This window comes from Lissotriton helveticus, chromosome 4_1 (genome assembly GCF_964261635.1).
Source record: "Lissotriton helveticus chromosome 4_1, aLisHel1.1, whole genome shotgun sequence".
Lineage (NCBI taxonomy): Eukaryota > Metazoa > Chordata > Amphibia > Caudata > Salamandridae > Lissotriton > Lissotriton helveticus.
The window spans coordinates 1,573,632,054-1,573,648,169 of NC_136063.1; the positions used below are offsets into that span (position 1 = coordinate 1,573,632,054).

At 41.7% G+C, this 16,116-nt stretch overlaps 1 protein-coding gene across 1 annotated transcript in view; it reads left to right on the forward strand.

Annotated features, from left to right (window-relative positions):
• The window catches only part of GLI3 (GLI family zinc finger 3), a 408,823-nt gene that overhangs the window by 36,538 nt on the left and 356,169 nt on the right, over nucleotides 1–16,116 (forward strand). Inside the window, exon 2 of the mRNA XM_078688198.1 lies at nucleotides 9,003–9,165. Coding sequence (XP_078544324.1) covers nucleotides 9,042–9,165 — 124 coding nt within the window. The 5' untranslated portion in view covers nucleotides 9,003–9,041. The remainder of the gene's footprint in view (nucleotides 1–9,002; nucleotides 9,166–16,116) is intronic.

Genomic DNA, 16,116 nt, shown 5'->3' on the forward strand with positions numbered 1-16,116 from the left:
GAATACTGCCTGTTCAAAGGCCGTGATGGCAGCCGGTATTGTTTGAATTGGAGGATTGAAGGTGGAGTTCAACCTTAGCCCAGTGTCACCTTTGCGTTGCGCTTCATTTGGGTCTTCCTTACCCTCAAAGAATGCTTTCAGTTTTAGTTTTCTAAAGAAAGCTGAGAGCTCACAATGTAGTTTAAACTTGTCTGGGCGGGCTGTTGGCACAAAGCCTAGACCTCTTTCAAGGACGGCAGTCTCTGTCGGGGTCAACACTTTGTCAGACAGCTTATTTATCAGACTTAAATTCCGCTCGACCCCGGTTGTTGTTCCCTGTTGCGGGTGTGGTTGCTCACCGCGTCGTCGGTCTCCCACGATACATGGTTCGTTGGTTGACCCGCACCTCTTCTCTTTCCCCTTCCTCTCCGGCCCTGTTCTAAAAAAGGCTGGCGATAATGAGGTTGGTAGTTGGGAGGGGGAAAGAAACCTGGGTTCCAGCCCATCATAGGGTATGGTGGTTGATGAAATGGGAATTGGTGGTCCATGGTAGGCATTTGGGGTGGTCCTGGCCACCTGGGTGGTTGGTTGTGGTAGCCTTGTTGGCCACGATTGTTTCTGTTGCCTCGATTGCCTCGTCTTCTTCCTTGCTTGAATGATCCAGAACTAGATCCACTGCTGTTAGATGAATTGTCATCTGACATGTCATCATTAGAAGGGTTACTGGAAGGTGGTGTAAATGTTGGAACTGAGTACGGATACACTTTTTCGTATTCGGATTTTTTCAAATCTTTTTGAAATTTATTCACTTTTGCTTGGGTTAAATTATCCTTGTACTCATTTAGCTCCTTATTTATTTTGTCGAGTTTCTTTTTGTAACCCGTTATTGTTGCTTTGAATTTGGACTCAGTTTCTTGTATTTCAATTTGGAGGGTCTCTGAGAGTCGCAGAGCTGTTTTAATAATCAAAGCAAGCCAGTCGCGGGTGCAATGCCACGCGATCATTGCCCATTCTTTTCTGAATGTGGCATCATTCAGAAAGATTCGTGGGGCGTTCGTGACAAGTAGTCCGCGTGGAGCTATGTTTTTGAGCAGATATTGTTTGAGTATAGTCCCGTGTAGGATGGTGCGTATCCTATCTCTTTTGATTTCTGTGAGTTTGTCCCACTCAGTGGTGTGGGCTATTACCTGGGAAATGGCAGGGTCAGCAAATTGGTCAGAGTCAGAAAGGATACTAGCTATTTCAGATTCGGAGAATGTCAATCCGAGGTTTGCCATAATAGACTTATGGTGTTAACGGTTGAGACCAGACAGTGAGACAAAAAGTAAAGGAGCCAACAGAGTGCTCAGTAAAATCAACTCTCACAGCTCTGCGCTGCTAAGTATGAAATATCAAGGAGAGAGGTAGGGAGAGTATCTGACACTCTTGTTCCCCGGTCAATAATCAATAAACAAAAGAAGAGTGTCTGGGAGAAAAAAGGGGAAGAAGAACTACGCTTGGAGCTCAGTAACAACCACACTAGGATGTTTAGGAAGGCCCTCACTCACCACCTAGTGATGACATGCTTCATCATCGGGCCCCACCAAAGAGACCGAGTGTCTCTTTGGTGTGCTGCAACGCCAGGATTACTGCGGAGCTGGATGGTGAATATAGGGCGTGTTGAGTGAAAATGAAAAAATTAGTGAGTGATGAGGGTATTTATAAAAATTGTCAGTAGTGTAGTGTAAGTGGACTGGATCCTTTAATACATTTTAAATTTTCTGTCTTTAGTGATCATTAATAAAATTGCTTCAGATACACTACTGACAATTTTTATAAATACCCTCATCACTCACTAATTTTTTCATTTTCACTCAACACGCCCTATATTCACCATCCAGCTCCGCAGTAATCCTGGCGTTGCAGCACACCAAAGAGACACTCGGTCTCTTTGGTGGGGCCCGATGATGAAGCATGTCATCACTAGGTGGTGAGTGAGGGCCTTCCTAAACATCCTAGTGTGGGTGTTACTGAGCTCCAAGCGTAGTTCTTCTTCCCCTTTTTTCTCCCAGACACTCTTCTTTTGTTTATTGTTCAAAAGAGTAAGCCAATTCCTGTTGGTTTCATGACAATCTCTATGTGTATGGTATCCGTACACTTGAGAGACTAAGTCAAATAAATATCTGGATTCACATCATCCACTAACAAGTAAAAGAAAGTCTGAACGTAAATGTTATGGTAGCATTCAACAAATGAGAGGTTCAGTGTTCAGCAAACACCTATTATCAGGAGTTGGAGCTATGCTACCAATCTATGGATTAGCTATAATGAGTGCCTCCCAGCAATATTACACTTTTCACATTAAAGTAATTTTTCTACAGTGGATAGCAATGCCCGAAAGGAAACTGCACCACGTTGGTTATGTAGCATGACCCAATTTTCTGTCAACATTTAGATTTCAGCCCAATATGCCATCCGCTTAGATCTCTCCACCCACGAGAACCTCTTAACACGTGTCTAAGCATACCTTACCCACTTTCTCATCCCTGTGCAGTGGAGGCAGAAGAGAAGAAGGAAAGCATATTCAATGAAGTCTTATTGACTTCCCAAAGTACTAGAATTGGGTATATTACAAATCTGAGTCTCCATTAGTGTATACAGACTCAAAAAGCTTTTAATATGTTTGCTTTCAAACCAAGGATTGTGTTCTACGTCCTAGAAGAGGTGTATGACAGAACTTCATGAAGTGAGTTGTGTACTTTAACACCAATGAACAGCTAATTGATCCTATCAACATCTGTAAGTGTATTCCCTGCAGCATAAACCTCAGATGTTTGTCCCTGAAAACAACAAAGGAACATTGCGAATTGTTGTACACAAATAAATTGTGTTACTAGTAAGTGATGTCTTGGTCATACTATCCAGTAAGCGCCTGGGGTGGCATTGATTCATTTTTCCCTGACAAAAGGAGAAAATGCATACCTAGATGGCAGCGCAATTTGCTTTCTTATGTCAGCATGCAAACTCTGTTTTCGGGTTCTGATGATAATCTCTCTGATATTTTGTAATTCCGCACTATTAGCTTGCCTCAAGGCATGCAACCGGTTGACGGATTACCTTGGCTTTGCTCCCTGGATTCAAAAGCTGATTAACTTTTCTGGATGATGTGCTGTACCATCATTGTAACTTTTCCGTAAGCTAGTGAGGCATGGCCCCAGTATCTTTGGGACTTATATATATGGTTAAACTTATGTTCGGATATCTATTGTTTCTAATGGGTCTAATATTGCCCCTTCAGCAATAATACACTTGTAATCTTGTAGTTTTGTGTCCCTGTAAAATTGCCACGGTAAACAATTTCAGATTTTATGGATTTTTATTGGTCACAAGTGTTCATTGCACTACATACACCTGATGTTACTTCTTCATTCACTAATAATGCATGAAATGTGACTGTTATTTGTGTGTGTGTGTGTGTGTGTGTGTCACTGCCTGTCTTACTCAAGTTGCATTTAATTGGCAAAAGCTTTTGCCCTATTTGATGTCACTTATTTGTGAAAAAAAGTTTAATTTATGCTAGTATATTCCAAACACTGATTCAAATAATTAGATTGTGTGGATTTTAAAAACATTTTAGGATAAGACTTTCTTCATTCCACTCATGTATACGAAATAGTTCACCAAGCTTGTTTGGAGTGTTCCATATGAATACTGCTGTTTTGATGGAAGGAAGGACAGATCATAATGGCAATACTAGGCAGTGGCTATGACACTCTTAGATTCCCTTAATGTTTATGGGGCTGATGTATCATCACCATCATTTGCGAATCCCAAATAGCGATTTTTTTAGAAATCGTTATTTGGGAATTGCAAATTGGGATGTATGTAGAAATCGCTATTTTTTAGCGATTTTTTAAAATTCCTTAATTGTGATTAGCAAATTGCTAATCGCAATTAAGGAATAATTTCCCATTCATTTCTATGGGCCAGGAGGCCCATAGGAATGAATTGGAAGTTATTCTCAATTTGCGATTCGCAATTTGCTAATCGCAAATTGAGAATAATTTCAAGGGTGCAAGGGTGTCCAAAGGACACTTTGAACACTTTGAAAATGCAAAAATGTGCATTTTTCAAGGAATTCGCAACTTACCACCAACTAGAAGTTGGTGGTAATTTGCGATTCCTCAAGGGCATTTTGCAATTTTTTTTGGCTACATACAATGCATTTAAGGAATCGCATTTTGCGATTCCTTAAATGCAATTGCAAAATAAGGAATCGCAAATTTTGCGATTCCTTATTTTGCACCAGATTTTGCTTCATACATTCCATTTAGCAAATTTGCATTCGCAAAATTCGGCCTTTGCGAATGCGAATTTGCTTGATACATCTGGCCCTTTATCACAATTATTTTACCATATCCTGTCCTAAAAGCATTAGGAAAACTACTTCTGCAAAAGGCTGCAGGGCTTCCAGGAATGGAAATGTAGAAAAGCGCCTTAATATCTATTGGGGTGCAGGAGTGTGGAGAACATTTTATTTCCGTTTCTGGCATCCTCGTGAGATGATCTTACCTGCTGCTGCTTACCTCTGCTGAACTTCGTTACAGAGATCCACTCCTCTACTGAGTCTGTTTTTTGCATTTTTTAATGCAGTTTTATGTAGCACCAGCACCACCCAAAGGTATTGGATCGCTTTACATTAGCATCAGTTACTTTTTTTTTAATAGCAGTTTTATATAGTGCCAAAACCACCAGAAGGTATTGGAGCACTTTACATTAGCATCACTTACTTTACACAAGGACACATTCATTTTTGTAGGCACTGTAAGATTAAGTGATTTGCCCAAAATCAAGGATGTTATGCAGACGCTGAAACTTGAACCCGGTTTACTAGCTCCATAGTCGGCTGCTCTGGCTTTTATGCCACATTCTCTCCCGAAAGGATGCCAATAAATCACGTAATCTCCCCATTTCTAAACACAACAAGCATTGGAAAAGTCACTAGGTTTCGGCTGTGTGAAATATATTGTTTTAGGTCTCATGTACCCTGCGCATATGCTGTCTCGAAGAGAGATGTTGTGTTCTGTCTGTGGGCTTACAGGCCACCCATGTTTTACCATTGGTAAACTTCAGGGCCACTCTCATTTTCTTTGATGCCATTCGTCATGGCCTGTGGGCGTCATGCCCTCTTCTTGTCTTTGTGCTCCCAGCTTCCACAGCTATGTTTTCTTTGTTTTCAAGCACTTCGGAGGAGTACTTGTGTTTTCAGGGTATCTCCCTTGTACATATACACACATCCCACTAAAATCCATGTATGTGTACATAAACAAATGAAGTTCTTAAAAAGTTGTTAAAACACGAACAGCGCTTGTGTATTTGTTTTTTGCAGGATCCGATGGTATTGGAGTGATTACTCCATCCTCGTCTTGCCATAGCACGAACAAGAGCCAATGGTATTGGAGCGCTTTAAGTGCTCACCAATTACATTCCACAATGACTGGAAGTCTGTGAAAAAAGTGTTATGATGTAGCCAGTGCAGGCCACGTCCTAGAGATTTTTTTGTGTTAGGAGGGGCAGGACAATAAACTCAACATGGCGGTTTAGGGGGCGAAGAGACTCTGCGCCAGCTTAACATCCTGTGATTCTGGGCTTTCAGTGACTTTCAGCCATGTTGAACAGCAGATGTGCTGCTAGGGATCACGGCTAAAAGAAATCCACAGTGACAAGGCCAACAGTTTGGGTATTGCGGAGACCTATTTTTAATGCTTGTCATTATACTCCAACAAAATCTTTGGGTTATGTAAATAATTTTATAGGCAGTGCCACTTTAAATGTGAGTTTCTCAACAAAATTATACATCTCTAAAAAGGTTTATTAATGAGTGACACATTGCACCCTATTCATTTTTAGGTCGAGCCTGAGCCAGCGTGCATACGCTGCTCTGGCGATCTGTTGTAGTAAAGTCTTGGAAGAGAAGCCCCGCCCACCACCTGCCCATATTTTTCATTTGTGCTTCGTAAATGCAGGCTTCTGATTGGTTAATAGGCTTGTTAGTCTCTCCTTAGTACTGACTTGTCTTCATTTGTAACCTCCCATGGCTACTGGCCTCTTTACCTTGGTTGTTACACGGAACGTCTTATTTAGTTTTGTAAGCACAATTTACTTTGAGTTTCTCCTACTTCAAGCACAACAACGTGCTTTGCTTACATTCAGCGCAGGACAATGGTGGTCGCTTGTTTAAATCCCTGTTGCTTTGCTCGCGTCCCCCCTCTCGTCCGCATTCCTTTTGTTCCCGCCCCCTCCCCACTTGCAGCGGTCCGTGAGGTAATCCCTCTCCATCCCCCCTCCCGTTGCCCATGTTCACCAGGCTTGCACCTCCTCCCGTTGTCCGCATACCCTTTGCTCCCGCCCCCCTCCCATTGTTTGCATTCTCTTTGTTCCTGCCCCCCTCTCCACTTGAGGCACCCCTCCCCGGCACATCATTGTCTGTTAGAATTCTGAACAGAGTCAGCAAAAATCATTGGCAAAGCCAAAAGGCAGGACCTATTGGCTTTGCCAATGCTTGTTCTGAAGAAGAAATGGGTTTGAGCGCCCAGAACCGGGACCGATGCTGCAGCCGGGGAGGGGGGTGGAAAGAGACGCAAGAAGGTAAGAAGGATAGCAGATTCCTAAACCGCGCCACTTCTATCTTGCTATTCTAAATATATAGTCACTCTGCCACATAGGGAGAGAGTTGAACTATGTCACACAGTATGGCACATTTAGAATCTTACAGCCGACAACCCCCTTTATTAATGGGAACATGAACACCGAGTCCCATCATGCAGACAGTTGCTTCTCAAAATGTAGTTTGGATGCGTTACGCATAACTCTAGGCTTCTTGCCGATTAACGTTAGCGAGATCAGGAAAAAATATCGAAGTTAGTTGCTAATTGTTTAAAAAATATGAATGACAGATACATTTTAAGGAAGTAGGATACACTTGTACCTCCTGGAGCTTTTTCACTTTTGTTCGCTCGCACTCTGTTTTCGAATTCTGTATGCGCGCCGTCCCAGGCATTTAACGCATATGACCACTCTGTATCCCCTGGCTTTAGCAGAAAGTAGTGCGGAGTTATAGCTCTTTTAGTGTTTAAAGTGATGAGTCTGTTGCATAATGTTGCATTAGGTTCTAGGAGTATGGTGTTTTGAGAGGTGTCTTGACAAGTCCTCAGGGGGGTATAGTCTTCTGAGCGAACTGACCTACCTGAATGCATTTCTTAAGCGGGCCCAGGAAATATCCCTCTATACTTTTTTCATATTTGCAGAAATTAGTACCTGTCAAATGATGGAGGACCATGAAAGTGATTTCAGTTACTACTGTACATTGAAACATGTATTTGCAATGAAATAGGTCTCGCATTTACGTGAGTTTGAGCTATGGCATTGTAAATGACAATGCCTTTTATTTGTGTTTAGGTTTTTAAAACATAAATAAAAGCCATTGTCATTACAATGCCAATAGCTTACCCCTTGACGCCCCGGTGCGGGTGATTTATGGCGTGGGCGTGGTTCGGACGGCCCCCGGCCGCCGTCCGTCCGACGCATGCAAGGGGTTAAACTTGCGTAAACACCAATGTAGATTACATTTCAGGGGTGCTACAGGGTGTCCTTTGGACACCCCTGCACCCTTGAAATCGCATCCTTATTTGCGATTAGCTAATTGCTAATCGCAAATAAGGAATAACTCCCCAAGCATTCCTATGGGCCTGTAGGCCCATAGGAATGCATGGGGAGTTATTCCTTATTTGCGATTAGCAATTTGCTAATCGCAAATAAGGAACATGTAGGAATCGCAATATGTTTTGCAATTCCTACATGAATCCCGTTTTGCAAGTCCTTAATAGCGATTCCTTATGAATCGCTATTAGGGGCTCGCTAAACGGGAGAACGATGAATCTGGCTGATAATGTTGTAATAAAGATTTGAACATGGATATCATACTCAGTGGATAACCTCGCTTTAGACTGAGGAAATTGGATTTGCAATATTTTTGCATTGACAAAGTCAATAGGTCTTGACTTAATGTGCCATGGCTTCCCTTTGATGCAGTCATGTTTTATTTCCAATAAAGAGAACTATTGTTGAAAAGTAGTACCTCATGCATTTCAATGTAAGCACTGAGGTGGCAGGATACTCCCAATCAGCCTCTAGCATTAGGCGAGAGATATTTGCCACATTGGGTTGAGCCAAGATGTGACTGAGAAAGTCTCTAGCTAATGGCTGAAAGAAGTTGGTCATATAACACCAGTAGTCAAAAGATGTGCACACATAGTCCACTTATGTACTTTATAAGCAATATATCTATATATATGATAGTCGCGTTGTCAACACCCAAACCCACAATGGAAGTAATGACTGTTACCTCAATCTTAATGCAATCTTTCAACTTTAACACTGTGTAGGAAATGTGTTTTCCAATTCTTACATAATCCGTACAGATTAACTAGTGTGCTTACTGTTTTTCTGGTTCACTCGATTACCTATCAGACAAGCAGAAAACGTAACATGAGTGGATTTGCCCTTTTTTCTACTAGTGCAGAGTTACTCCAATATAACCACAGAGGCACTATCACCACAACATGGAAGTGAACTCAGACACAATTGTTGGCTATGCTGCAGTCTTTCAAAGCAATTGTGTTGTGAGCGGTGCATGCTCTAACATTGCTGGTTAGCCCGCGCGCTGCACAGAGCAAAGCAGGAAACATGGGGCAGTATTCTCGTGCGAAGTTTAAACGGTACCAGATGCACCTCTGATATTACGATAGTTCTCAAACATGGCTGCGCTGCTTCCTTCGGCGCGTGGGTGCACATGTGCGCGTGGTCTTGCTGTGACGGCCTTTGTTGCTGTGAGCCCCTCAGGTCTTAATATCTCCGGTGGTTTTGCGTTGCAGTCGTTCCTTGCTCTGGTTAGTGCCGCCTGAGGAGTATGACGCATTTTTTTTTTTACTGTTTGCTGTTTATTTAATGACGTTTGAACTTCACGCCCCTCTTCTGTCCTTCAGGTATCCGGGCCAAGAGAGCTGAAGTTATGAGAATCCGTCATGGAGGCCCACTCCCATAGCGCTTCCCCGACCGAGAAGAAAAAAGTTGCGAATTCCATCTTGAAAGGCTCCAGTCGAACAGATGTCAGCGAGAAGGCCGTCGCCTCCAGCACAACCTCCAATGGTGAGTAACCGGAGGGATTTACAAGCAGCGGAACATGGAGTCATTTTGTGCGCGCTGCATTCCTTCTGTGTTGAGCATTTGCACCTGGGTCATTGTTTGTCCTGAGCGAGGAAAGGCTAAAATAATCCAACAAAGGCTTTAGGGAAAGCAAGTAATCCACGCTCTTGTTTCAAACACTTTTTTTTCTTAGAACATCCGAGTTTGCCCCCCGATTCAATCTTCCTGAGTGTGAAATGTATCTCCAGAACGTTTTGTTTTGGAATTTTGGCGGGCAACTCCGGTTAGCAATGCAGGCATTCAGAGCATTTTTCATTTCCCTGTGTAAACTGGAGAGGGATTAGCTAGATCTATGCTTACCATACTTCTACCAGGTTACGTACACTTTTGTACCAGAGAAAAATGCATCGAATGCATCATGCGCCATAGCTGCAGCTTATGTGCGAACTAAACTTTTGCCTCAGTGTAAAATAGGGAGCAAACAGATGTTGCTGTGTTTGCCCGCCTTATTTTTCTATGCTGTTAAAATGTTGACCATTGGGAAACATTTGGGGAAAAATTTGTTAGTTCCAAGATTAATTCCGTTTGTCATTTTTGAGCGCACCTGTGCAATTGTAAACAGCGATTGACCATATGCAGATGATGAATTTTAGTATTTATTAGTATGCAAAAGGCCATTCAGATATTTTCAGTATTGATTCCTCAGTCCGTTTCCTTCATGTTTGCTCTTGTGCAAGATTGTATATGCATTATGGACTGGAGCAAAACATGTTTCATGTATACCCAATGATGCTTACAACAGAAAGGATGCAAGCAAGGTTTACGACGTTTGTGGCATGCTTGTGAAGTTTAATAATAAGGACCATAGAGTGTCATTTTCTCAGAAATGTGTCATTGCATTCCTATGTGAATTCAGCATCATAAACATGCACGTTCCCCAGATTGTATCCACATTAATGGAGTAATTGTGCAAGGGTTCAGGAAATTAAATGGGTTTATATGCAGAAGGCCTATTAGCACATATGACGATCCATAGATATGTTATAAAAATATATATAAACGTATATCTTTAGTGCTGAAGGGTTTGCTAAGGTTGTATAACAAAGAGTGTTGATCCACAGCTCCAATATGGCTGGCCACCACAAGGGGAAAGTGACAATATTATTGCCACAAGAGGGGCACTTATTCCTTTAACCATTAATAATGATGTGTATGATGCTGTATTTATCTCTAATAGGACAGGTTTAATTTGAAAATACATATATAATCACACCACTAAGCCCTCATACCAATAACACAACAACAAATTTACTTTTTTGTAGGATCTGCCCTCTTCGTTGCAACTGCTTGGAACTGTGGCAGCGTCAGCTGGTGTATGCATGTTCTGGATTGGGAGGGCTGGGGTGGCCAGGGAAGCTGCAGTATTAACTGAGAGGTGGGCCTGCCAGTCACAGCCGTACAGAAGGCAGAGACAGTGAAGCCACATCTTCTGAGAAACAAGTCTTATATTTTTAATGGATTTAGGCACTGGACACATAGAACACACCTTCACATCGGCTCGACCAAGACCTGCAGCATGTGAACTCAAAGTTCTCGATTCTTGTATTTCCTATCCTTTTTGTGATGGCCACAACTTCACGGGAACGTGTTCTTTCTTACCGACTTGGTGAGAGGGATCCCTCCTTCATGTCTGAGAGCTTCAGATCACCAATTGCCAGATATTGGACTCAAGCCATCATATCAACACCCTGCTCTCGAAACCTGCCATTTGTGAGCAGCACCTTTTGCTTTTCACTCATTTTGGAACTTCTAAATTCTGATCTCTGTTTCACTTCTAGCGTGGATAAGACAGTGCACTCGATGTGCGTCCAGATATAGTCCTATTTTTGTCAAATGTCTGACACATCGCTTAAATGACAGGCCAGAATAATACTACCCTAGAGAGACCAGGGTTCTCCACTGCTTGGGGGCATCTCCTAAAGAGACATCTACAATAGCAGCCTTTGGTCAAATATGTCACAGTTCCAGGTTTTACAATGGCAAAATATTACTCTGCCCAAATGACTGGCAGTGATGTATAGAAGACTGTATAGCATTATAGCAAGTTCCTGCTGATTTGCTCCAGATTTGTCAAGTTCGTAATCTGCCAAAGGAGAGGCTGTGCCTGAGAAGGTGTTGTCCAAATGTTATTCTGCTGGGAAGCGGCACATAGCTCAGTGTTTCTACCATATAAACAGAGGGAACATAGTAAAGCACGCTGTGTGTTTCCAAAAGTGATTGATACTATGTTTATTGCCGGACAAGGCCATATGGTTCCAGTTAGACAGTGTCTCCCAAAACATCTGTGATTTGCCACATTGCTCTGCTTTTCTTCACTCTACCCTCACCGTGAAGTGCAGGAAGTGAGTCGTGATGCATTGCCTTCTTTGGGCTTCTGTAAATGTGTTTATACCGTTATGCACCAGACACAAAGTTACGCTTCTATTTCAAAATGTCAAACCCGCTGATCTGCCCATCATCTCCAGAGGGCAGCAATGGCTCCAGTTTTCAGGCCACTCTTCCTTCAAGTAGAAATGTGTTATAATCTACACTAACAGGAAACCAGAGAGTTAAAACAAGCCTTCAGCGCAGAGCTGCCGCAGTCCACCCCTTCCCATAGAACATGGAACATGGAACATGGAACTGGGCAAGTGCCTTTTGGGTTGATGTAGAACATTTTGTATTGCTTTAGTTTCAGAACCTTCTTGAACAGTTGCATCATGCCCGCAGCATTTAGTATTTCAACATGTGCAAAGTCTGGGCGAGAAAAGCAACAATCCCTGGTCAGGTCAATGAGGGGGGTAATACTAGTTACCCATAAGATGAGAATGCTTCCGTTTGCCTTTTGGTGAGAAAGAAGGAAATTAAAGTAAAACAAAACAAACAAAAGATAATATAAAGATGGTTCAGGAGTTTTCTCTCACATTAGCTTGGACTGTCTACTTTTAATGTCAGGACTAGAGACACTCGCTATTTGAAATTGCTACGGTTCACATGTTCACAGGTAAAGACTATATGGATCTCTAATATTAATGCCTGAATGTAGATGTGTAAGATTATCTGCAGATATAAAATAATAAAATTAGTTTTTGTCTGTAAAAGTGTTAGTGATTCTGGTGCCTCAAGCTGAATTCACTCCAAATATATGAATAATAATGACTTAAAACCACATCCCATAGTGAAAACAACAGGCTACTGTAAGAGGAGCAGCTGTAGGACAGGGTTTTCAAATAGTAAGCAATATTTTAGAGTAATTACTTCTAATGTCAAACACAAAACTGTTTGTATTTTCAATCCGGGTCTGCTTTGATCCACCATGGCTCATTCCCTCCTTGGAAGTCAAGCGAATCTTTATGTCTCTTTACTCTCCTGAAAGATTACAGGAAATTATAAAACTTTACTTAAAATAACAAAAATTTGGCAGAAGGCGTGAGACATAGTCCCAATTCCAAATGGAGTGGTATGTTGAGGACTAGGAAGAAGGGGCAGCAGACACAAAAGCATAAGGACAAAGAAAGACGTTCTGTTTTGCCTTGTACATACAGTTAATAAATAAAGATGTTCACTTGGGATTCAGCTACACATATACCATCTTAAGATGCGATCAGTATTGCATGGCACATAATTCAAGAGTATGCGTATCAAGTCAATTTAACAAGTGGGGAAATAAGGGACGGGGTTCATAGAAAGGATCTGCACTAATGGTGGAATCAGCAGAGCTCAGCGGTAGATATGTTGTACTCAATCAGATTGGCTTCAGTTCTCAGGCTGCGAGTGTACCCCTGCTCCGCAGAATGTTCCACAGATGCAAAGGAAGGGAGGGGACCTAGTGGTGAGTTGGGAAAACTCAGTTGTGTCTTCTCTACAGGTTATAAGCGCAGGCAGAAAGAACAAAGAGTGTCATTATTTGACTATGTACAAAGAGAAACTAAGATGATATGTGCATATTTTGCCCCAAGCTGACTATGCCATGCACTGTTCCTCTGTGGTATCTTAAACCAAAGGTACGCAGAAGTGGTAGGTCTGAAATTCTGAAGGAGGAAGTGGTTAAGTGCTAGCCTCACATTCTGAAAGCAGAACACAACTTTTACTGTGGCTAGATAAACCACATGGGGAGGTGATGGGTGGTGGATAAGGCTCGGTGCATATCCATCTCGGTACCTGTATTGGGTGTATGACAAAACCAAAGGAGCACATAGATTGAAGTCCCTGCAAGTATCAAATCCTAAAAATGTAAGTACAAAAGGTTCTTATTTCCCCCTTGATAGGAGTTAAATCCTGTAATGTCTTTCCTCACATTTGAAAGTGGTTTCTAGTTTTACAATTTTATAATGTATATATACTGCTAGGTCTTGGGATCCAAAGGATTCAGCCAGACTCAGTCTCTACTTGTGCTGAAACAGAAGAAAAAGAATGGGAAGAGGGAAGGGACCCCTTCTCAGTTTGAGAGAGTAGAACAGAAGGAATGGTTTGGGGATGTATGTAGTCCCTTCTGGGTTTGCAACAAGACAAAATAGAGCACAGACGGTATGCTGATAGCAGTTTAAAGTGCTATCTTCAAGGTCAGAGAGCGGGGAGAATGCAACCAAATAGGATCAAGCTGCTGTGGTTGGAATTAATTGTGAATGAAAGAGCTGGTTCGAAATAGACCCCATTAAGATGCTTTATTATGATTTCCCAAACCTTCTGTAGGTAAGGGCATCTGCAAAAATACAGGGATGGTATGTATTCACATGGTCACATCCAGCGTAGGAATAATACATGTTACCAGCCCCACTGATTATTTTGAGCCTATTATGGGTGAATTACCCTAGATGGCTGGAGACTGAATGCTGTTGTTTATGATTGGCAGCTCTGAATGTCTTATGATCTAGAACCAGTGACCTCACCAGATGTGCTACCAAGCATAGCTCCTCCTACATTCATTGACAGTAGTAGTAGTAGTAGCTGGGTCATTATCAGGAGTAAGCTCGACTTCCCTCAGTTTACCATATCAATGTGCAATTTAACGATCGAATAATTGCTCTAAATAAATACGAATTAATTTCACATAAGCTGGTTGTTCGATGTAGCTTTTTTCATCAACCTTTAAAAAGACGGAAGGTACGTGAGGAAGGTGATCCAGGATCCGGTGATCACCTATAGTTTATGCAACGGCAGATAGTGGCATCCAGAATTGAAAAAATCTCCGATGGTGCTTAATGCATCCCAGCAATAATCTGCAGAGTTGCTCTGTATAAAATGAATCAGAGTTGACCGCCCAATAAGGGACAAATGGAGAATTCTGAAAGTATTCTGAATTCAGTTGACAAAGTGCATATTCACAATTGAAATTTGAGAAGCTTTTTAAAGAATTTGTGGGATCTGAATATGAGTAAAAAAATATTGGGGTGAAAGAGAGCACAGAGACACAAAAAAATTAACTCATGGGTGCCTTGACTAAAGGTTATGCTAGAAACCCACTAAAAACTCCTAAGATCAGGGCTTTGCTTGCCTCTCATGAAAAAAGGTTAAAAGCATATTTTTTCATGATAAAATGTGATTGGCTTATCTAAAATGATCCCTTGCACTTTTTTAAAGAAACAAGAGGGAACATGGCTGTGACTTGCAGATATGAAAGTTAAAGTTGGAAATGTTTATTTAACATAATTCAATAATAATTGTAATTCTTGAGTGCTACCTCACATATGTCTGATGATATCCCATGTTTTCATGTCAATAAATGAAAATAAATATTCACTAAGAATTGGTATACTCACCCCCAGATACCTAGTCTTAATAGTCACCACGACAATTCCAGCATGAAGGATGTCCATACTGCCAACATATCTTCGGTGTTCCCTGCAAGAGACCATTTCAAAATTCTCAAGCTCTGAGACCAATGAAAGGAGGATCTTCCTCAAGTTTAGTAGTAATTAAAATCATATTATATATGGAGGAAGCGAAGTGCTGTCACTCCCATACCTGAGTGTGGGCATTGTAGGCAAAAGGGTGAAACTGCGGGCAGCAAGGAAAGGCCGAAGTATCTATTCTGCACCCTTGAAGGGAGTTAATCATTCATCAGTGAATAACCTACATTTTCATCAGCCAGACATGGCATGTGGTTTAATATCGGGCCCGAGAGCCGTTGGTACCTCAGGTCTCTGATCTCCTTGTGGTGCAAGCAGCAGCCTGTGTGTTATCATAAATTAATTGTTTGAAGGTGGCTGGTTGTTAACAATGGGTTAATAATAGGACATACCACTGAAGTTGTCTCCCATATTGCAGATTATGTGCCTTGGTGGGCCTGTCTACTCTCTCGTTCCCCAGTCCACAATTCCTCCACAGACAACTGCTCCCTGCAGTAGTGAGGTGGAATAAGGAGTGTGGTGGTTACAATCTGGAGGTGCTATGCAGAAACTGTGCTTAAAGAGAAATATGTATTATTTTTCTGTGGGGGATAGCTGCATGACGAAGAAGGGGAGTGATGCTCGTAATGATGTGCTCCCTGAATATGAAACCACAATATTGATGGGACACAATATGGAGGACAGAAAATCGAAAATAAACTATTGAGAGGTTCGTAAGTCTAGATTATGTGTACCTAACTCAACATATCTATATATATCTATGTATTTCCTACAGCTTCATGGTATGTGCACGTGGAGTTAGGAATAGTAAAGGTATACTTCCCTACATGCACTTAGCTTTCAATATTTTGTCCTTCGACATTTTGTCCTCAATATTCTTGTACCACGATATTGTGGGTGTCGATATTTAATAGTACAGTCACTCATAATTACATAATTTCGTCTGCATCGCATTGTTGTTTCTCTCCATTTGTTTGCAATGAAAATATAAATCTACTGTGAATTTCGGAACTCTTCGAGGAGTAGCTCAAAGACCAGTCATTTTTGCCATTAGACCATAGAACAC